General features: G+C 47.8%; 7 protein-coding genes across 7 annotated transcripts; 3 read left to right on the top strand and 4 right to left on the bottom strand.

The window, feature by feature from the left end:
• Window positions 1–39: 39 nt before the first annotated feature.
• On the bottom strand, window positions 40–1,057 carry FSST1_009440 (phospholipase C/P1 nuclease domain-containing protein; the record flags this gene model as incomplete). Its single annotated transcript, XM_083226413.1, has 3 exons — window positions 40–221; window positions 279–938; window positions 991–1,057. The coding sequence occupies 3 exons, from the start codon at window positions 1,055–1,057 to the stop codon at window positions 40–42; spliced, it is 909 nt and encodes a 302-aa protein (XP_083085401.1).
• A 1,455-nt stretch (window positions 1,058–2,512) lies between these two features.
• Window positions 2,513–3,855, top strand: FSST1_009439 (PQ loop repeat-domain-containing protein; the record flags this gene model as incomplete). The annotated part of the gene is made up of 5 exons (XM_083226411.1): window positions 2,513–2,626; window positions 2,721–2,820; window positions 2,994–3,489; window positions 3,542–3,591; window positions 3,647–3,855. 5 exons carry the CDS (start codon window positions 2,513–2,515, stop codon window positions 3,853–3,855), a joined length of 969 nt encoding a protein of 322 aa, XP_083085400.1.
• A 534-nt stretch (window positions 3,856–4,389) lies between these two features.
• FSST1_009438 (aspartate-semialdehyde dehydrogenase) lies at window positions 4,390–5,703 on the top strand (the record flags this gene model as incomplete). The annotated part of the gene is made up of 4 exons (XM_083226410.1): window positions 4,390–4,420; window positions 4,536–4,790; window positions 4,843–5,583; window positions 5,636–5,703. The coding sequence occupies 4 exons, from the start codon at window positions 4,390–4,392 to the stop codon at window positions 5,701–5,703; spliced, it is 1,095 nt and encodes a 364-aa protein (XP_083085399.1).
• Window positions 5,704–6,283: 580 nt separating this feature from the next.
• On the bottom strand, window positions 6,284–8,572 carry FSST1_009437 (uncharacterized protein; the record flags this gene model as incomplete). The annotated part of the gene is made up of 2 exons (XM_083226409.1): window positions 6,284–6,605; window positions 6,657–8,572. The coding sequence occupies 2 exons, from the start codon at window positions 8,570–8,572 to the stop codon at window positions 6,284–6,286; spliced, it is 2,238 nt and encodes a 745-aa protein (XP_083085398.1).
• Window positions 8,573–11,329: 2,757 nt separating this feature from the next.
• On the bottom strand, window positions 11,330–12,534 carry FSST1_009436 (uncharacterized protein; the record flags this gene model as incomplete). Its single annotated transcript, XM_083226408.1, has 2 exons — window positions 11,330–12,362; window positions 12,413–12,534. 2 exons carry the CDS (start codon window positions 12,532–12,534, stop codon window positions 11,330–11,332), a joined length of 1,155 nt encoding a protein of 384 aa, XP_083085397.1.
• Window positions 12,535–12,900: 366 nt separating this feature from the next.
• On the top strand, window positions 12,901–13,752 carry FSST1_009435 (uncharacterized protein; the record flags this gene model as incomplete). The annotated part of the gene is made up of 1 exon (XM_083226407.1): window positions 12,901–13,752. The coding sequence occupies one exon, from the start codon at window positions 12,901–12,903 to the stop codon at window positions 13,750–13,752; it is 852 nt and encodes a 283-aa protein (XP_083085396.1).
• Window positions 13,753–20,422: 6,670 nt separating this feature from the next.
• FSST1_009434 (uncharacterized protein) lies at window positions 20,423–21,634 on the bottom strand (the record flags this gene model as incomplete). Its single annotated transcript, XM_083226406.1, has 3 exons — window positions 20,423–21,182; window positions 21,248–21,345; window positions 21,440–21,634. The coding sequence occupies 3 exons, from the start codon at window positions 21,632–21,634 to the stop codon at window positions 20,423–20,425; spliced, it is 1,053 nt and encodes a 350-aa protein (XP_083085395.1).
• Between the last annotated feature and the right edge of the window lie 380 nt (window positions 21,635–22,014).

The following is a 22,014-nucleotide window of genomic DNA, read 5'->3' as shown; positions in this document are numbered from 1 at the left end:
CATCGTCTGAATGCATATGCTAACCAGAAAACAACTACCTTAGAGCTCCTCAGAAATCTGCTTCTGCTCGGCATCCTTGTAGGCCTCGACGATCTTGTCCAGCCACGCCGCCATTCTGTAACCGGCCTTGGCAACCTGCTCCTCTAGAACAGGGGCAGCCTTCTCAAAGTACTCGCCCCCAAGTTCCTGACCGACAATAGCTTCGGGTCCCTCGGGTAAAACTGTAGATCCATGTTAGATAAGGTGAAATACAAACTGTTACCGGGACGATCGCCTACCATGAGTGCAAACGAGTGCATTAGTCTCTCGGGACCAGGCAAGTGCCGTGTCAATGGGCTTCTCAAAGTCCAGGTCCTTCAACCAGGACTCCTTAGCCTCTGCATACTTCCCATCTGTGATCTCAACAGCAAGCTGGTTGGCCCATTTGTTGGCCAGCTTAGAAGGGTCGCCGTGAAGGCCACCCAGAAGTTTCTCGGCAATGGAGCTGTCCCAGACGTGGTGGAGGTTAAAATGTTTGCCATCAAAAATCACTGAAAGTCCATTACCTCCCTTTTCAACATCTTCGTTATGCAGAGGTTGGTGGAGATCACCGACAAAATGGACAACAAACTTGGCGGCCTGGTTGCGCCTCCAGAAGGGCAGCTCAGGCTCGATTGATTGCTGAGTATAATTGTGAAGGGCGGTGATGACACAACCATCGTCCTTGCAGTCGCGTTCATAGTCGACGTCACAATTGTGAGGCGGGCGGTCGTGAGCATCGATAAAGTGAAAGTTCTTGGAAAAGCGGCCCCAGTTCGTGTATCGGATTGAGTCTGCCCATGAAGCAATCTTGGCAAGATAGTCCTCCTCATCGTTATACAAAATATACTTGAAATGCGCTTCGGTTGTGTTGGCGACGAAGTGACCGGCAAGGTAAGCCGTGGTCATATGGCCAAGACCTGTAATCGTGAGCTTGGGATGAAGACTTGTTTCATGATGGGATGAACTCACTGCCCCAGGCAAGAGTTGCGGGCAAGTTGGCCAGCCCGAGAGCCAGTGCACCGCTAGAGAGCTTCATGATGATAGGGAGGAGGGTGTTATGAATGATGAGACGCTTATGGATAACGTGAATGCTAGACAGTGAAAGTTGATGTTGATGGTCACAGGATGAAGGAAACAAAACAAGACTAGAACTCGAAGAATGCGAGTGCAGATGTTTAAGCTAAATCAACTCTGAGCTTGAGAAAGAGGCGAGTTCTAGATCGGCCAAAGCGTTTAAAACTACAGAGCTGAACGCAAAGTGGTTGGCTGAGGTTGCCGTTGCGTACGCACGTTGCCTCAGTTTGGAGCATGATCAATCGTCTCTCATGAGCAGCTGTCAGGGGTCTAAGCTACCTACTATGGAACCTACCCCTAAGGGAATCAGAAAAATTGACCGCTGGTAGCATAAGAGACGAAATTAGTAGGTCACTTTATGCCCCTTATGCTATGGTTCTTAGACTACTTATTTTTATATCCTAAGACTTGGGATATCATTTTTTCTGCTACCCAGTAGCCTAACGCCTGCTAGGCTGCACGGCTGGGGGAAGGGCGGGACGGGGAGCCTGTAGCAGCAACTTAGGGCGAATCATGGGGAAGCATGTGTTGCTCCACGCGAAACACCAAAAGCGTGGCTGGGAAGGGAGATGGAGCTGGCTGGCTGAGCTGAAGTTGTGAATCTACCCTATATATAACTCAGTAATGACTGAAAACAGTTGAGTGGCTTTTGACTATTGGAACAACTTTAGTATATCCATCATGATGCTTTCCATCAGTTATGAGTAACTGTAGTTATTGTAACTGTGATTCAACATCGGTAGGTAGGTTTGTTATCGGAGGTGCCCGAGAGTCCCAGTATCTCACCTCTTTTCCTCTACTCACTCACAAAAAAAGACTCACGCGCCTTGGAATCCCCATATTTTAGCTCACAAGATCGTTCAGCCCAGTGCGTCACTGTTTACGATAAGCGCTCGTTCACTAGCCAATACACAATCAGCAGTTACCAAACGACAGTGATAAGACCTCCACTATCAAAACCGACAACGGACGGGATTCCCTTATCAGACAGGGCTGGCAGTGCCTTTTGCCTTGGATAACCGTTCTTTTTAGAGTAACTTTAGTTAACAACTAACTCCTTTTTGCTTCAGTTTCTCTTTTCTATCTTCTCATGTCTTCAGAGAGGTGAATAAAGTGTGACGAGAAACAAACGGTTCTGGATCTAAGCCCTTGGGTTCGACAAAACACGACCCTTGTTTTTGGAGCAAGATCTACACTTGTCTAGCTTATTTGCTTCGTACAGTGATAATTAGATCCCTGGTTTCGTTCTCTGTCGCTCGGTGCCCTCGTGATACCCACCTTTGTCGCACCACCTCCTCTTATTCTTGCTACTAACTTGGTCTTGGTCCCATACCTAGATCTGATTTCACCTCTTCCTCCGATCTTCTTCTTTCTTCTTACGTTCCAATCTTCACGGCCAGACGACGATTACCTTGTCATGCCTCTGTTGGCTTCAACCTCAATCGCCGCCGCGGCGCATGCGTTACCAGTCACATTAGCTCTGTCGGGTATCTTTGGCAGCATCAGTTTAACTTCTTGGATATGCCTTCTGGTACGTCCCTCATCCGCGCGTCTTTGCGTTACATTTTGCAGCTGCAATGGCAGTCGCATGCCTTTGACCCAGCTTGGCTAACAATGCCCTGCAGCTACCCCAATTGTTCGCCAACTACAAGGCCAAGAGTGCTGATGGCCTCAGCATGGCCTTCCTCATCGTCTGGCTTCTGGGCGACGTCACAAATCTCATCGGTGTGTTCCCATTGCGAAGCGCATTCCTGCATACATACCCCAAAACAAAATTTGCATCGAGACAAATACCATTATTACGCCATTTTCGACGCCCTTGTCAGAAAATTTGTTATCGGCTAGAAGTGGCTTGCGCCCACGCCAAACCTTCATACTTGCTAACTTTGTATCTTTAGGAGCCTTGTTCACCCGCCTAGCCCCCACCGCCGTTGCCCTGGCAGGCTACTTTTGTATTGCCGACATTGTCCTGATCGGCCAAGCTGTTTACTACAACGCCCTCAATGCCCGCCGAGCGAGTCGTCCTGAGGAAGCGAGACCAATTGACCCTTCGGAGGAATCGCCTCTCATCAACCGATCGCGCCGACGAAGCTCTTCTTTTGGCCTCCCGGGGTCTCAGCGACGCCATGCGACACATACCGAGTCCTCAATGGAGCCATTGAGGAAGATCGTGACCGGCGAAGACGACACCCCCGATAGCAGCCCTTGGGCCCACAACGCTCTGAGCCTGCTCGCTGTATACGTCATTGGATTCGCTGGCTGGTTTGTCTCATACAAGGTCGGTGCCTGGGAGAGTGGTGACCCCGGCACCCCCGATGCGCCTGAAGATGCGCAGACTGCAATTGAGCTTGCAGGACTCATTTTGGGATACATCAGTGCAGCTCTTTACCTCTGGTGCGTTTTTTCTTCACGACGGAAGCTTGATGGTCATACTAATGCTCTGTAGTGCCCGAATTCCCCAGATCCTCAAGAACCACCGAGAAAAGTCTTGCGAGGGTCAGTTTCAATTCTTCTCTTTCGAACGTAACATCAGCAGACTAACAATATATAGGTCTCGCATTGCTTTTCTTTATGCTATCTATGAGCGGAAACCTCACATATGGTGTCAGTCTGGTTGCCTACTCTCAAGACAAGAAGTATCTGCTCAATGCGCTTCCCTGGTTGCTTGGTTCTCTGGGTACCATTGCAGAGGATCTCATCATCTTCGCTCAATTCCGAATCTACTCCAACGTTGACCGAGAAAGTGCCGTTGAGCCCTAGTCGACAATTGACTATACGAACGACATGGCACCGAACTTAGAGAGTATAAGAAGTCGATTTTGGGGGGTCTAATGTGCATGAACTGGCGTTTCATTCATGTGTTTGACATCTATTGATTTAGTTACATGGCAGACAGGTCGAGATTGGGATAAATCCTCAGGATAGAGGTATATACGAGACATGGTACGGGTTTTCTCTTTGAATAAATTCAACAAATATTTCAATATGCTTCTGATGTCATTGGATCTTCTAGACATGACCCATCGTAAAAAACGCGGGCCTTGAATTAGATAACTCGACCCATGAATGAATATCCTCATACCATCCATAGTGGGGCAACGCCCACTAACGGCGAGTCGTCTCCGATGACGGGATAAATTTGGCGGGGTTCTTAATGGACTACTGTAACTTTAGACTCACTCGTCGTCAACACCAAAATTTAAAACCATCTGCAACCTCTCACCAGGCAGTGTGTGAATTGTCCTGGGCATTGTATCTTACGTTTCAAGCGCTTCTATACAACATATACCCATAATGACTTCTCAATTCCCTACCAAGAAGTGCGGTACGTCATCTACAGCCATTATTGCCCCTCTATCCGATTTCGCATCCAATGCTCTCATGCCACTTTTTATATCGCTGCCGTCAAATGATACAAGACTAATTGCTTCTTTCTATAGGTGTCCTCGGTGCCACTGGCTCTGTTGGCCAGCGCTTCATCCTTCTTCTCGCCCAGCACCCTTACCTCACCCTCCATGCCATTGGTGCCTCATCTCGATCTGCTGGCAAGAAGTACAAGGATGCTGTTCGATGGAAGCAGGCCTCTCCCATGGGCGACATCGCCGACATGGTCGTCAGAGAGTGCAAGGCTGAGGAGTTCCAGGACTGTGATGTTGTATTCAGTGGTCTTGACTCGGATGTCGCTGGTGATATTGGTATGCCTCCTCTTCATGTCTCATGATACATGCCCATTAACGACCCTCACAGAGATGGCTTTCATCAAGGCCGATATCCCCGTCTTCTCCAACGCAAAGAACTACCGCCGCGATCCTCTAGTACCTCTCGTCGTCCCCACCGTCAACCTCCCTCATCTCGACCTCATCCCCCACCAGCGTTCCGTCCACAAGCTCAACAAGGGCTTCCTCGTCTGCAACTCCAACTGCGCCGTCATTGGTCTCGTCGGCCCTTTCGCCGCCCTCCAGGCTGCCTTTGGCCCCATCTCTACCGTTTCAATCGTCACTCTTCAGGCCGTCTCCGGCGCCGGTTACCCTGGTGTTTCCAGCATGGACGTGATCGACAACATCGTCCCCTTCATCTCAGGCGAGGAGGATAAGCTTGAGACCGAAGCCCGCAAGATTCTCGGCCGTCTCGACGACAACGGTACTGCCTTTATTGAGCAAGAGGGACTTCGCGTCTCAGCCACCTGCAACAGAGTTCCCGTCATGGACGGCCACACTGCCTGTGTCAGCTTGAGCTTCGAGCGCAAGCCCTCTCCCTCAGCTGAAGAGGTTCGCAAGGCTCTGCGCGACTACAAGTGCGAGGCCCAGACCCTTGGCTGCCCTTCGGCACCTGAGCCTGCTATCAAGGTCTTTGGTGATGACGAGCCTGACCGTCCTCAGCCCCGTCTCGACCGCGACCTTGGCCGTGGCTACACTGTCAGCGTTGGCCGTGTACGTGAGGATGAGGCCGGTATCTTTGACATCAAGTTCACTGCTCTGAGCCACAATAGTAAGTCTATTACTCCGTCGTTCAAAAACTCGACTTATACTGATTGTTTTAGCCGTCATTGGTGCTGCTGGATCCTCGATATTGAACGCCGAGGCTGCTATCCTCAAGGGTTACATCTAAATAGCATCTGTGGGACAAGGGGAATTGCAAAAAGTTTATCAAATAGGACAAAAAATAGACAGGAGTATTCATTCGGAGTTTCATGTCTGACCACAAAATAACGGTCATGACAGTCGTAGGCCAACGGTCCAAAAGAAAGATAGGATGACTTGAAAAAGGGTGAGCGTGAGCAGTACTCATCCATCCGCCAGCACCGATTCAAATACAAGACGCGGTTTCTTGCACTTATGATGAGCATAGAAGTTTGATCTGGAATTGTGGTGGAGAAGCGATTTGAATATGCTAATGCTAATTATTCAAGATCGTCTGTGAAATACACACAGCCGCCGACCAAGGGTATACCTATCTATGCATTCCAGCGCAAGTGTCTTGACACCCATAAGGCGCATCCCAATAACTATAACCAAATTCATCCATGTGATCTAAGCTCCGTAATCCATGCTGTGCTCTGTATCCCAGTGCGCCAGCTGCCCATCCTGTTGCGCCAGCCAAATACAAGAAAACTCCAATGATTTCAAACAAAACTGTATCCTATGGCTTACTGACTGTTCCAGTAAGCAAACTGTGCGCAACATCATCATCAGCGGCTGCGATCCTCGGGAGAAGGAGATCTCGCTCTGGTGAAGCCGCTGGAGAAAATGCTCAGCCAACCATCACGGCTCCATCGCGAGGATCTGGGGTCGGACGAGTGCAAGCCCTGCTCAAGATCTGACTCTCGATCATCGTCACGTGCTCCGGAGCCTTCTGCAATAGTTCCTTCGTCGTCATCGTCTTCATCATCGCTTGCGTCGTCCCGATATGGTTCATAATGGGGCTCGGAAGATGAGCCGTGAGCAAGGGATCGAACAACATCACCCTTGCAAATAGGGCAAGTTCGCCGGCGGGTAGTCAACCAAGGGGTACTAAAGACAGTTAGCCATTGAGCATAGAGGGACAAAATATTCGGTACTTACATGCACTCGACGTGGAATTCGTGGCCGCATGGCAGACTCATCACTTGGCTTACACCGTCGACGTATTCTTCGAGACAGACGACACACTCGACTTGGCGTCCCATATACTTCTTCCATTCGGCAGAGAAACCACCTGAACCCTTTTCGCGCTCATTTTTTGTGTTGTTTTTAGTCGCGTTCGAGGGTGTTGGGATTGCTTCGCTAGGTGTTGATCGTGTTTCATCTGCAGGCGCACCAGATGAGCCTCTTGACCGAGGTCTTGCCCGCGAAGGAGACTCTTGGAGGAGAGGAGTGGTAGGCGTTGGTGCAGACGGTGAAGGCGCTCTCGGAGTAAGAGTTGGCGAAGGAGCGACTGTGTGAAACGTGCGGACGGGAAGACGTTCCACGACGGACTTGGGGGCTCTCCAACGTCTTCGGCGGATTCGAGCGCGAAGGATGAGAAGGGCGTATACGACAGTCAATGTGACCAGGGGACTGATGACCAGTACGAGAAGCGTATCGAAAAATGGGCTAGCATTACTCGTGGGCGTGATGGTGACCCAGAGACCATCGTGTGCGTCATCGTCGAGTTCGTCGGGGTTCTCGTAGCTGTCGCCGGATCGGTCAATGGTAAAATCGAGTGCGTTTTCTTCGTCTTCGGTCAAGAACTCGACGAGAATTTCTTCCTCATCTGGCTCAAAATCGTCGGCGTCCGTGTCGTGAAGGGAATGGGAAGCCTTGGGTGGAAGAATAGGCTTGTACTTTCTGAAAGTCGTCTCTTTTTCCAAATCATCGTAATTGTCCTCAGACAGAAGAGGACTTCGAACCTTCTTGGGCGATTCTCTAGCTGCCCTGTTCTTTCGGGTGACTGTCTTTCTGGAATATCTAACAGCTGTCTTTCGCTTTGTTGAGGCAGGCTTGGCTGATCGCTTTTTATGTTGAGCAGTACCAGCGGATCGTCTATCATGAGTTGAAGCGGTAATTGTGGACTTGACTGCATCTTTGCGATGTTTCTTGGACTTGGGGCCTCGTTGAACTCTTAAAACGGGGTTGCCCTGATTGTCTAGTGTATCTTCGATAAAGCTGCCGGGCTGTGTAAGTGCGGACAGCAGCTGTGCGGTGGTACGGGCAGTGAAAACAGAAGGAATTGTGACATTATCAACTTCGGGACCATGCGCAAACATTTGAATGAGAGGGCCCCCTTTCTGGTTATCGCCAACAATGACTGCGAGAGCGCCTCTTCGTTGTGCCCACATTACTTTGTCGAGAAAGCCGCAGCCGCCTCGCATGATGAGGGCGACCTTGCCGTCGATTTCGGAATGGTCGTACGTCGCAGAAACATGGCTAGAGGTGGTGTGACCATTACCAGCATTAGGGATGACGACCCGGCTTCGCTTGGCGCGCGCCGAAGAGCCTGACTTGATACCAGCAATGGAAGGGACAGCAGCCCTCAAAGCCTTATGTAAAGCAATTGCCTCGGCCCTCTCATTCCATCCTGGGACGTCGCTGCAGCCCAACTCGCCAGTGCCATGTATAAGTGCGTCTTCTGCAAAGCCGCTACCGACCCATAATTGACCACTTAGACCGTTGATGGCCAGTTTGGGCCCAAAAGCGGCGGGACGGGCGGCAAACGAAGTGCTGTTGTCGTCGGTCAAGCTGATAGCAGCATTTGGTGGGAATAGAGAGAATGGCGTATTATAGTACATGGAGTTCCAGACGGACTTGGGTGATTTTTCCGAGCTGTCGTTATTATCATTGTCATGATCGTCATGAGACCCTGAAGGCCTGTAGCTTGTATTTGTTGTTTTGGTCTTGGACTTCCTCCCAGCGGGGTAATCTGCGTAGGCGGATCGAAGCGAAGACGATATAGCTCGGCAGAAGAGTAGGAGAGAAACTGCGACGAAGAGTATAAGGACAAAAACGCGTGGAGGACGCATTTTGAATGGTAGTTAAGTACCTCCAAGACTGAATGGAGAGTAGAGGTAGCAGAAGGAAAAGGAAAGAATGGAAAGGGAAGTGAGAGGATAAGAGAGTAAAAAGGAAAGAGAGGAGAGAGGTTGGTTGGTTGGTGAGCTGAGGTGTGAGTGAGGTGACCTTGGGGTCAGTCGGAGATATACCAAAGACGTCACCTCGGGCCTAGACCGATCATCAGTTGATTACTGCAGTGTTGTCTGGTCTGGTCCAGTCTGGCAGTCTGGATGGAAATATCCGGATAAAGAGAGAAAGGACGATAGGAAACTATAACATGGTTCTGTGGTCTGAGAGGACTTTTTAAGAGAAGTATGTTGAAAACAACAAGCGTTTATGCGGTGCTATGCAACGAGAAGCTTTGGGATAAGGATGCAATAGAAAACAAGGTTGATGTCAGTGTGGCTGATTAGAAAGTTCGACCGATCATCCATTCAGAGTGTGGAGAATGTACAAAAGAAACAGAAGCAGAAGCAGAGAATAGACGACAGCTCGAGTAGGTAATCTAGGTAAGCTATGGGAAAGGAGCGGCTCATAAGGTCACTCGCGTACCAACAAGTCTACTAAAAACTACAAAATGTCAATCGAGTGACGACAAAGACAAAAAGACATAAGAAGCTAAAGCTGATGAGAGGGGCCGTCTAGAGGGAAAAGACAAAGACCGCACGCGGCATGCTGAGAGCCATGTGCCGTAAGTGGAGATCTTTGGGCGGGGCTTTCAGAAACAGAAACAGACTACAGACTACAGGGGGGCCGGTTACAGCGCTCACAGCAGGGCCCCTGCCATAAGACCCTCTGGGCTGTTTACTTGGTCTGGTCTGGCCTCCATGGCTGGGTTGCTTGGCTCTGATTCTCAACTCACGGACAGCAAAAGAAAAAGCTTAGCCTTGGGTTGCTTGGCTAAGCGGAGATGTTGACTTTTTGATACCACCCAACATCGCCTCAGGATCAGTTGATCAAGTAGAGTGATGATGAATTCTGGTATAAACGGTTGCTGGCTTGACTGAGACCTGGGTATCCAAGCCGAGACCATGATAACCGCTCCGAAACCCATCTACCTACATACAGTAATGGAGCCTCCTCTCTCCATCGGACCCAACTCAGCTGGACAACTCTCGTGGGGTCCGTCCTTGACTTTTCTGAGCCTAGGCCATCATGATCAGGCGCCTGCCCACCAAAAGACCAAACCAAAACCAAAACCAGGGTCTTGTCTGCCAGTCTGCTTGGTCTTGGCCGTCACATCACGTCACATTATAGAACCTGAAGAGGGGGAAAGCCCCCAGCCATCTGCCATTCGTATCGTGAGTCAAGTAATCGGGGTTAGTCTTGACGCCGCAAAAGTCAACCACGCTGTTCCTGATTCCGTGTCTGACTATTCCTGAAAAACCTCAACGACTGGACTCTCTCCTTGTACCGCAAACGGCTTGAGTTGTTGTGCAACAAGAAATTGCAGCAGGGAACGAATGGTCTTGTACAAGTACAGTGCAACGTCGCAATTCATTAGTCAACATAGGGTAATATTAGTAGGTTGCAGGAGTGTCGAGATCGCGTGTTTTTGTTCTGTCGCTGGTGAAACGGTCCATTGGATCTCCCTGTCGATGGGTTTGTTTCCCTTATCCATGCAGCCTGTCAATTTTATTCACGGACCCTGACACGTGAGAGCATCAGGTGAGCTTACAGAACACCACCGACCTCGTGAAGATACCTCCTACATCACTTATCTATCTATTGGTAAAGAGATGAGATAAATTCAGATTTGAAAAAATAACCGCTAAACTCGTCATCTTGAGTCCACAATGGATAGCCGATATATCCATATAATAATCTCGTCCAAGTTTTGACTTACGCTCCATCCAATAATCTTTGAGATGCTTGCGCAACACTCATACGAATTCACCAATCAATCTCGTATAGGACCAATCTAGCAAACCCATCATCTTCACTTCCTTTCTATATCTCGTACCTGATCTACGGAGTACACATGCCTAATATGGGTAGGTGTAGTATGTAGCTGTACCTGGTCATGTCAAGTCTGGGCTTAAAATAGTTCATCCCCTTGGTCCAAGTTTCAAGCTGTCATTACCATCCCTTCAACAACAAGTGCCAGGACTCAAAATTAGATTCGTGACAAAGAGAAACTTAATACTGAATGGCGACCCCTACTGTCCGTCCATGGTATCGCTCCATCTGTACCACCGCCTTACAGGCTCAAAATTCGCTACCAAAATCAGTCGTGTATTCTATCGTATTGTCTTGTATTGTGTTACCAGCCCGGTCCAGCCCCAGCTCCGTCTTGTTTCTTTTAGTTCAACAAGGCGTTGGAGATCCATGTTGAACCAAGCTACTTGACCTTTGTTGCCCGGATTCAGGCACCAGAGTCTGTTTCAAAACTTAATTGAACTTGTTATTCATCATATCCATGTGCTTGTCCGGAGCCCTGACAATATTTCTTGCTCGTCTGCGCCGGATTTGGAGTGATTGTGGAGATTGTCAAGATCGATCTAGACTCCCCTGATCGGCCAACCGATGGCCCGTCTCCAATCCGTCTATCCATACATCAATGTCTTTAACAAGACGGCTCCTTATCGTGATAAAGTGTCACCAAAAGTCAATACCCAGAAACAAGGCAGTGCATGTTACGCTATGTCCAATCATCGCTGAATCAGTGTCTCGGCTCACAACCTCTATCCAATCCGTTGCACCGCCCCGTAACCACGTTCGAAGATTTAATCTTCTGATTGTAACACTCCGTCCGCCCCGATTACCTTGTCAACGTCCCATGCTCTCTTTTCTCCAGCCTTGGACCATTGCACGCTTTCTACCGACTTCTTCTCTGTACCACTGGCCCGTTGCATCTGCTCATCAACGAGGTCGGCTGCCTTTGGTCGTTCCTCCTGGTTCTGACGTAGCTTTTGGCGGGCTCTAAACGCTTCCACTGCATCATCCCAGGTATGACCACCATCCTCATCTTCATCCATCTGTATATCAGTTTTCGGGTCATATGTCTCTGAAAATCGTCGATCGATACCCGAGGACCCTCCTACTGTTCCTCGGCCCCGGTATTTCGGAGGTGGTGCGGGTCCGATAGGATCTTCCAAAATATCCGAGTCCTCTTCCTGTTCCTCAATCCGTTTGCGGTCTTCCTTCGTCTCCAGAGGTGATCGATGTCGATGCCTACTCTTAGATTCTTTGGGCGATCGAGACCGTCGCCGGCGTGTAGGCGTTCTAGACCTATCTCTCCTCTTGTGACTGTGACGACGATGACCTTCTTCCTCTGAGTCTCTATCTCTGCTTCGTGATCTGTCGCGTCGCTTGTGCTCTCTCCGCGACCTGTCTGACCGTCTGGAATCGTCGTCTGTCTTACTGTGACGATCTTCTCGCGACAATCGACCATGTTGGCCGCGATCGCTGCGCTTTTTCGCAAAAAGATCATTCGAGTCTTGTTCTTGTTCGCGCTCTGATTTTTGGTCCCTGTCGCTGCGTTTTGAATCTCTCCTCGATGAAGGCCCGGCTTCGTCCTCAGTTCTTGGTCGTCGCTTGCCGCCTAGAATGGCATGAATATCGCCCATTTGCCGTCGCCTGATGTCGTTCACGTTCGGATTTGTCTTGCGCCGTTTGATTTCTTCGCTGCGCTCAAGGTCCTTCAATCGCGCCTTGGACTCGGCGGCCTCTTTGGCTAATAGCGCCTTGTTGTGGTGGTCGGTATCTTTAATAATATGCCGTAAAAATCGGGTGTTCGGTTTCATCATATTCGCAGGTCTGAAGCCATGTCAGCGACAGACATGCCAAAATCGATCGGGTTATGTTACTTCTTATTCGTGCGGTATGCTTCCATGCCCATGGTTGAGTATTTTAAAGAGCAGTCGGTTGCCTCCTGCGAAAGGAGGTCCGCGACGTAGTCATCGGTTAAAAGTTCGTTATTCTTCGACATACTTGCACGTGTTGAAAGTCCAAAATTGTGACACAACGTCAAGATATATATATATCGATTGCAAAATTGTGTCAAAAAAGGAATTTGAGTTTAGGATTCAGATTCAGCCGTTACCTCTCGGCTTGAAGTTGCATCTAATTGATGTCAGCAGGTATGTATCTGCCATTCTTCACCGCTTCGCATGAAGCAGCCTAGGGCACTAATCTATATCGGGTTCATTGTCAACATCTCAGGCGCATCAACTCTTCATAAATGAAGCTTGTCAATTAGACTTTGAGAAGCCCCCCCCATCAAATAAATGAAGCTTGTATTTTCTTTGTTACATTCCCAGCTATAATATAACTCCGGTAAACGACAGACTTAAAAATGGGACAGCCTGACGCGCAAAAGGTCTTGGATACCTTGACAAAACTCCAATCAACACAAGAAATCTCAATCATCAAACTCAGTGAACCCATCTCAAACTCAAAGCCCCAAGATGCACGACAGCGTACATCAGATGCGTCCAATTCAGCCTTTGACGCGCTCACGCCGGCAAGCCTAACGGCCGATCTTGCTCATTACAAAGAACTATTCGCAAAGTTACGATTCTCTTATGTGCAACAAGTCACAAAGGAGAAGTTTATCCGAGCCATTGTTGGCGACCCACCAATGATTGTCACCATGGAAGAGAACCTTGAGCTTGAGAAGGAAAACATGGTTGTCAAAAAGGAGCTCAAAGAGTTAAAGACAGAAGTCGCAGAAATGGTGGCCAATCTTGAAAAACGGGGTATCGAACTGAGCAAGAAGTACGAGAGTGTACAGCTCGAAACCGCCCAACTGCGCGAGATGCCCGCCAAAATTGAGGAACTGGAAGAAAGAATTGAAACACTGCGCTCGGAGCAAGAAATGCCAGATGGAACCGGCCCCGGCATGAACTTACCACTGGCCAAGACACAGGACCTGGTCAATCTACGAAAGCTCGAACAACAGGAACTTGCGCGAGAACTGGAGTCTCTACAGGCCAAGGTCCCTCGAAAGAGGAAAGAAGCGGATAGACTTCTTATTGAACTCCAGCCCCTTGAAAATAAGCGCCAGAACAGCGCAACTGCTGCACGCGAGGCAAGGAGGAGAAAGGAAGCGGCTCTAGGTGGTGCAGCAGATGACTTGGAGGAGAGAGCTCGCTGGTGGAGAGCTAGCGAGGCTGTGTTGACTCAGGTACTGGATATCAAGAACTAGGGTTCAGTTCGGAAATGAGGATATGTAAATAATGATGTTATGGCCGGCGTTGGAAGGATAGAAATATGGTATATTGGAACAGAGGCGTTGGAGGCTATAGTGCTTGCCGAATTGATTGCCTTTGAGTTCCAACTCAATTAGTAGATATATGATTGTTATATTGCACACTCTTCCCCTCGAATAATGTCACACTTACTCCAGCCGTGTATTTCTCCGTAACACTGGAACTGTGCTCTCATCTAGAATGCGATGTCTTCTTCTGGGTACTGACTGATATTCGTGACATGATATGCTAGGAAACAGCAGACAGCGTTCTTATGCGACACAAGTGAGCTCTGTGGCTTTTTTGGAATCGAATCCTGCAGTCTTTGCCTACTGTTACACTCCTGGGCCACTGCCGTTGAGGTCACTTCTCTTCTCACCAAGATGCTACGTACATAGAACATAGGGGGTTTCTGATGAACCAAATGTGCAAAGCTCAACATCCGGGCTAGAACATATTGATGCAAACCGATTTCCGGTTTGTGACGACCGTCTTACGAAGCACTACTTACCATGGAGTAATCGTGTCAGCCAAATTTGCAGTACTCTCGTCGGTTCTTCATACAGGTCAGTATAACTCTTTTCAATTGTATGCCCAAGCTGAGATGAGATCTTCGAGCCTGTAGTTCCTGATCCTATTTTTATCTAATATCAATACACTGAGGAACTATTCAGGCGTAGAGTAGAGGTAAATATCAAGGGTTTGGTATATTTATACTTGCTGCTGCCAGTTACAGATGGTTTGTCTGATGAAACGAGCTTTATTAGAATTCGATGTCCTTTCTTAGAATGTCCAGCAACCTAACAGTCCGATCCAGAAGTTGCAACAACTAATAGAAGAAGCAATAATATGTGGCTGTTTCTTTACTTTTACAGTTATCAACTTATTCACGTATGTGAAATCAAGCATCTGACACCTCTAGGTTAACCACCGTTCCGAGTTGATTTCAGGAAGATGTCAGACCAGCTCTTCAGAGACTTTGATCAATTTGATCTACCCGGGAGATGCCAATCCTACAATTGAAGATCAAGCGTATGTTTGTGAGGCTTGGTCGTCGAGTAAAATATCTTGAAAGCATATGATATGAGTCAGTATGTCTGGATGAAGGACATAGGTCTTGTGAGACTGCTAAGTTGCAACGACGGTTATAGTTACAGTTATGACGACACATTCATGATATCTCCTTTCCTTAACTCATGCGAATTAAGTATAATTTCATCATGGAGATTCAGTAGAAAAGATTGACTTCATCAGTGGTAGATAAGCAACTTTCTTTGCGTGCTTTCTGTGTGCCACTACGAAGTACCAGCCCACTCACGAATCAAATGACTACTATAATAGTAGCATATGTCACACATGAGGATACATTCTAGTTAGGCAAACCGTCTTTTCCCTGTGAAATATTGTGTTTTCTGGCACAGTCGTCTAGGTATCGTTGACACACACGATAACTACATCCAGCCACTTTGCTGTGACGCAGAACGATGTTATGAAAGACTTGTTCCATGAGCCAGCTGCATGTACCGACTCATTCCATGTTAGTGTCGGCGTCCAGAACCATATCCTCATGAGCCAACTTGTTTCGATGGTACATTGTAGTTCCCTCATGGTACCTACCGCAATCGTCACGGAAGAAAACCATAAAGCGTCGTACTGTAGCCTCACGATAGCCATCTGAATACTTTTACATAACTCACCGATGAACGATTGCCACAGACTATGTTCGAGACTTGGATGAGGAGAGACAGATCGCGATGCGAGGGGTGCAAGAATCTGTACGATGGTGTAGCTGATGGCTTCAGCCCGTCATAGCAATGAGAATCTTGGCGATGCATGTTATAACCAACAAAGATGAGAATGTTGTTGTTTTAGTAGATGATGACATGTATATATATATACAGTGAGATATGTCATTCGTCGCAATACGGTGCCCGAAATGATGGCGCGCGGCAGAGAGTCTCTACAGTTTAACCCGCTGACATGAGAGTTTAAAGATGTTGGTTGAGACCCAATGAATGAATGTCTGTCCCGAATGGTATTTGACTTGTCTTTGATGCAATGAGATCAAGTCAGCGCTATCTACTGTATATGGAAGCTTACGGAAATGCTGTGGGGTTGGATTGCATGAGGTAAACCCGCCCGATGAAGGCATATTTTCATATGGTAATACAAAACACCAAAAGACCTTTCAACCCCTTTTCGCTATGGAGGGTCTGCATCGCCGAATTTCTAAAACCCGATCGGATCGTCAAGAGCAATACGCGTATCCAAGTTTTGAATGCGACTCGTTTAGGCGGGGAACAGAAAAGAGCGACGCGGACACTGTACGAACAAATTGGCTGTGTAACAGCGACAGGAGAGGGCCATTTCGATCGGGACCCGTAAAGCAAAGGCGTCCTTCTAACAAGTGTATTGATTATTTTGTCCGTCAAGGGTTGAAACCCTCTCTCTGTTTCTGTTTCCAGGACCGAGAACGAGGGGAGTATTGACCGAGCCAAGCTGAGTCTTGGCTCTGCAATGGCGAGCAAGATTACGACAGAGTTTGGAGCCAGGGCGACGATTTCGTATCTCGTTTTTGTTTTTCAACCAGTAATTACCGCGCACGATCTCATTCTAGCAAGGCACAGCTCGGTCTTGAGCTTAACAGTTGTGTCTTGTGCCTACGTTGCAGGGGTACCGCTGCACTTGGCGAGGCATGGCATAGCTTGGAGTCGAATCGAATGGTTTACCCAGATTAGCAAAGGCCGGTTCCATGTAGCGCATGTGCGTGTGCAAATCAAACAATTACGGCGTATACAACTGTCGTTCTGTACGCGTAGGAGGAGGCTTGGAAGACCTTGGCCAGTCTTGTTACGTGGACGAGCGGTCTAAGCCTCTCTGCCAGGGAAATGAGGAGACAATCACACAAGCAATGCCAAGCTTCAATCGCTCAGCTTTGCTAGGATATGCCTGATGCATAATGGTACTCCTCTTGATTTAGGTTGAGACGCCCGAATCTGCTCTTGGACTCTTGGACTCTTGTGTTGGATTATTGGATCATTGCAGCAGTGATCTACCAATATACAACAGGTATAGGGTTACAAGGCGCTGTAATTGCGGGTGCAAGTGCAACATGGATTCAAGCGAGGTTGGAGTTGAGGATGCGGGATGGAACAGAATACGAAAATGAATGTTGCGTTGCGTTGGGTCAAGGAATGTTGAATGCTGTGTTGTTGGTTGATGAGACTTGACAGGTCGATCTAAACCATGTGAAACCTAACTGTGAATCATCAATGTGAGACTTTTGAGTCTAATTACGTATTTCGTCGACCATGTGTAACCATGGATTAAGAGATAATTGCGGCAATTGTGTATCGACTGATTGGGCCAGAGTATAGGCACTGTTGTTGCATCTAGTGATGCGTGTAAAATTCCATCACCTTCCTAAAATTCGGACTCGCTTCGCCATAGAAGGGGCACGGGATTTCCAAATGGAAGTTACAGAGTTGTTTAGGCAAGTACGTACCTTTTAGCAACTGCCTCCCGCATCCCGGCCCCACATCTGCATATGCACATGCACTGCTGCACCTGCCGCATGGCATGGCATGGCCCATTGACACATCCAAAGCCCCACATGATCGCTTCCTCTTCTATCTAAACGAACAACTAAGAGAATGCGAGGAATGCGAAAAAAACACACACCGCGGTTCGTCTCTCAGGCCATACATACGCAGACTTCCCAACATGGTAGTTTACTATCCCAAATAATCAGACACGGTAATTACTTCCCTCAAGTAGGATATGCATTCATCGTTGCATGTTGGTCAGGCAATTGATCGACGCCCAGGTTGTTTCTGGTATGCCATGCGATGTTATCTAACGTAATACGCTTACTACGTACAGAGTACTATGTATTACATGGACGAATCCATTTGGCTAAAGCTTAAAAGGTTAACCTTTACGGGATAACAAGGCGCAATTGATAAACAGTCTATCGACCACGTTGTCGGTACAATATATGTGTCAAGATGCCCTTTTTTTTTTTTTACTCAAAGCAGTTACAGCTTACAGCCAAAGAAAGACAGCGTTTTCCCAAAGCAATTTACCCCAAATAGACATGTTTTGAATGGCTGAATCCTAAACAACATCCCTGCCTGTTTTCTTTCGTTTCCTGTCTTTTCCGTTCGTTCTTTTTCTTGTCTCTTTTCGAGGGTTTTTCTTCTAAAGTATGACTCCGTTGACCGAGACCGTGTCCGTAGCCCCGCTACGCACCGGAGGGTAGCAAAACCCCGAAGGCCGGACTCTAACAATCATTGGTCCATTTCCTTCTCAACTCCGCACTCCGCGGGGTGGGGACCACTAACTTGTGCTCCGCGGAGGAAGTAGCTACGTACCTAGCGGATTTGAAAAGTTGGCCTCCGTTTTAGGGTGTAAAAATAAATCAAGAAAGTATGTGCTGCCAAGACGGCATGAGTTGACTCATTGATTTCGTCTTTTAAGCTTTGAAATGTCACTCTCTGACACTTTGAAGCGTAGGTATCTACACTACAGGCAGAGGAACAATCAAAATCACAAACCACATCACTAAGAACCGCTGACTGATTGTTCCCCTGTTCTCTGAACAAGGGCTACGTACTTGCTAACGTGAGGTCAAGCACATTAACTCCTTTTTTCTATCGGCGACAATTGACTGTTGTAATACCTCATGACTTGTGACGTTAAACATAGCTGCATCTCCAAGTTGCAATGGTCCACCATCACTGACACAGTTGTAGTCGTATATAGTGATGAGAAACCATAATAATGCATTATATTAATGATGAATTGCTGAGATTGAAACCTTTCAACTGCATGCATCGATGCACATACAGTACAGTACAGTGTTATTCTGTACATTAAACGTTTGTTTCGTCCGTTGCTTCGTCCGACCACAACGACAAGCTAGGGCTGACAGTGACACACATTCCCGGCCTCGTCTGACTGATCAATTAGAATCCTCATATCTTTGGTTGCTCTTCAAGTAAGCCAACGAATTGATTAATCAACATAAACCATCCTTCGTTCTACTCCTGAAGAGGAATAAGAGCGGAAAAGACGCCATCAGTAACCATATCCACCTGTATTACTAAACTGCCTCAATATTCCGTTATGCCTAGGGTTCGATTTTCCCTCTTCTACTAAAAAGTCTTTGATGCTATTGTAAGCAGCCCGTAGTACTCGGTCGGTCTGCTACTGTACCCAGCTGCCGCGAGACGCTCGACGAGGAACCAATTAATTTCTGTTCACCTTATTGTTGGTGGGATCCATTGCTGATGGTAAAATGATGAATGATGACTATTATGCCATCTTTGTCAAGACGGACTAGCCTTTCTGTTTTGCAGAAAAGAGGCAGACAAGCTTTTGAATCATTGGTCATCAAACACATTCCCATTTCCAAAGCAGCAACATCCTCCCGGATTTACGGCTCACGGTACATCTAAATCCCACTCTGAAGAGGGACGTGGCTGGACTGTATTGCCGTACAGTGTGTACCGTCTTAGCTCCGGGTTTCTGTACTAAGACCAAATAAGCAGAGGCGTGTCTGTAACCCTGCGGCTCCTGGGTGTCACTGTTTTAGAGCTTATACATAGAGCGTCTGTGACAATAAAAAAAAGGTTCTTTTCTACCATGCATTCGGCGCAATTTTCCCGCTCATCAAGGTTGAGTTAGTTGTTGATTTGAAAGCAGCCCGTCCTTCTGGGGTGGGCCATACCTAGTAAACCAAAAAATGTGACCGAGCAATTGGTTAGCTTATTAACCATAACTTTTAAGAATAACATTTGATTACGCACTGGACCGACCGTTGGCACTCATTCATGAATGGTCTGTGCTAAAGTTGAGTGAGTTTGTGTGTGTGTCGCCTACGGCACTGCATGGGGCGTCAAAATCTGACAGCTCCGTGATTTGCGCTATCGATCTTCAAAGGACCCCGAGACCCCCAAACAAGAGGTGATTTGAAATAGGGGATTAGAGTCCAGACCGTTTCAGTGAGATTGTTGCCGACTGGTTCATGATCTGATGGAGGGGGGGATAATGATGTGCCTGTTTGTGGCTTATAGATGCACATGCACGGATACAGTGCAGTATTATTACCGTTGAGCTGCTGTTGCGGGCGGTTTAGCAGGCGATGGCAAGGTGGCTCACTCGATGTAACGCTGTAAGTTGATCATTATTATCAGACGAGAGAACAAAATGGAAACACGATAGTTGTGAAGTATGAATCATCTCGGGAGTTGGATTTGGGTATGCTAATATGCACAGTCTATCTAGAAATGCCTTCTAACTTTACTCCATCCCTTTGTTTGGGCTCAACTTCAATATTGTAGTCGTGGTCGTAACCATATCTCTCGTATCATACCCATACATCCCTTTCACGACCTTTTCGGTCTTCGGGAAAAACATACACAACGCCGGACCAATTCTGAATCCGTGCCTTTAAACACCGAACCACCACGGGTATAAACCCAGTTGAGAAAACCAAAAAAGAAAACGCCCAAAAGCCAAACAAACACCGTGCCCCCCGTGTGACAAATTTTTAACGAAACAAAGAATGGTCGTAAAACAAGTCTAATCGTGCTAGTCAAGTTTCAATTCGTTCTGTTGATTGGTTTATAGTCGCATTGGTTCGCCATCGTAGCCTGAATAAATCATGGGATCTCCCATACCCAGCATCACTTCGGGGTTAGGACATGAAAGGACGTGAGGCTTGATTGTTCCGAATTCCGATTCCACCAGACCCTGATTCAACATCTCCATGTTGGCCATCATACCGCTTTGTTGTTGCTGTTGTAGAAATTGCATAGTAAGATCGGTGAGTTGAGGTTTAATCATTGGCCAGGCGGGGAAGTTGTTCATTGAAGGAGATTGCGAGGGGAACAGTGTTGAAGCGTCGATCTCGGGTGGTGGAGGGGCAAAGTCGAAGTCGGGAGAGCCAGTGAAGCTCTGCGGTGAAAGGGTCATGGCGTTGGTGTTACCAAATGCAGCTTTTCGGTAGTCATATTCGATGTCGACGTCGGAATGGTCGAGTTCCGATGATGACGCTCTCTCGGTTCGGTTACACACTGAAGAGTCTGTGTCCTTGATGGCTTCCTTCGCAGGCTCGTGTTCCTTCTGCTGATCCTCTAGCTGTCGAGCCAGCTCAGCCATGCCGGCCTCGTCCTCAGGGAATACCGAGTGCACAGGAAGATCGATATCGCTGTTGGGGCGGATACATCCGAGCTTTTGGGCGATGTTGTGGATTACGGGTTGGCCGCGGTCGTTTAATTCGGGCTCGCCAAGGTCCCATGATTGGTTGTTTCGAACCATTGAGTAAAGCTTGTGAACGGTAGCAATTAAAGCGAATTGAGTGTTCTCGAGAACTTCGGCGTAACTGTTGATATTGTGTGTAAGTGAACTGCGGACCAGTGTGTCATTCTTGGTGAAATTTCCACATACCCTCGAGGCAACTGCTTGTATTCCATCTTCTTTCGTACACCAGCAGTACAAACTAGACCATCATCCTTGCATCGCTTGCAGGGGAATTCACCGTCACACTTGAGTTCGTGTTAGCTGTGGAGTAAAATAGAGAGTACGTGAGAAACATGCCTTGGTCTTCTTCATGCGACATCGCTCACAAGCCTTCCACACACGCTTGTGCCGACCGTCCATGCCAGTTGTATGTGTGACATGATCGTGGTGGTGAATTGTAGCAGCACTTGAGCTGGCTCGCTTGGAGGTGCGGTGCACAGGCTTGACCGATTTGGTACTTGAAGATGTACTTTTTCGAGAGAGGGTCGACTTATGATCCTCAGCTGGAGGAGAGGGCAAGCTACCTGATCCCATTGTAGCGTAGAAAGAGAAGCTATAGTATTTATTATATGCCAAGCAATGCGGGTGATCCACGATCCAAGTGAAGGATTAATAAATATTGGAGTAGGTAAGTAAGATAGTAAGAGGAGGGTGGAATGGATGGAGGGGAAGAGGGTATGTATATGTATATAGTAGATTGATATCCAGAAGAAAGTGGAAGATGGGGGGGGAGGGAAGTAAAGAAGAGAAGGGATCGAGGAGCTTAATAATAGTGGAAGCAGCGTCGAGTTGAGGACCCATGAATGAATGGAATCTAGGTTGTGTGACTTGGTTACCCAAGTTATGTATGGCACGGCACGGTACAGTACAGTACAAGACAGTAGTGGTCATAGGAAAGCTATGTTATGCGCAGC

The sequence above is a fragment of the Fusarium sambucinum genome, chromosome II (genome assembly GCF_050947815.1).
Source record: "Fusarium sambucinum isolate potato_lamoka chromosome II, whole genome shotgun sequence".
Lineage (NCBI taxonomy): Eukaryota > Fungi > Ascomycota > Sordariomycetes > Hypocreales > Nectriaceae > Fusarium > Fusarium sambucinum.
This window is presented reverse-complemented; position numbering and strand designations above follow the sequence as displayed.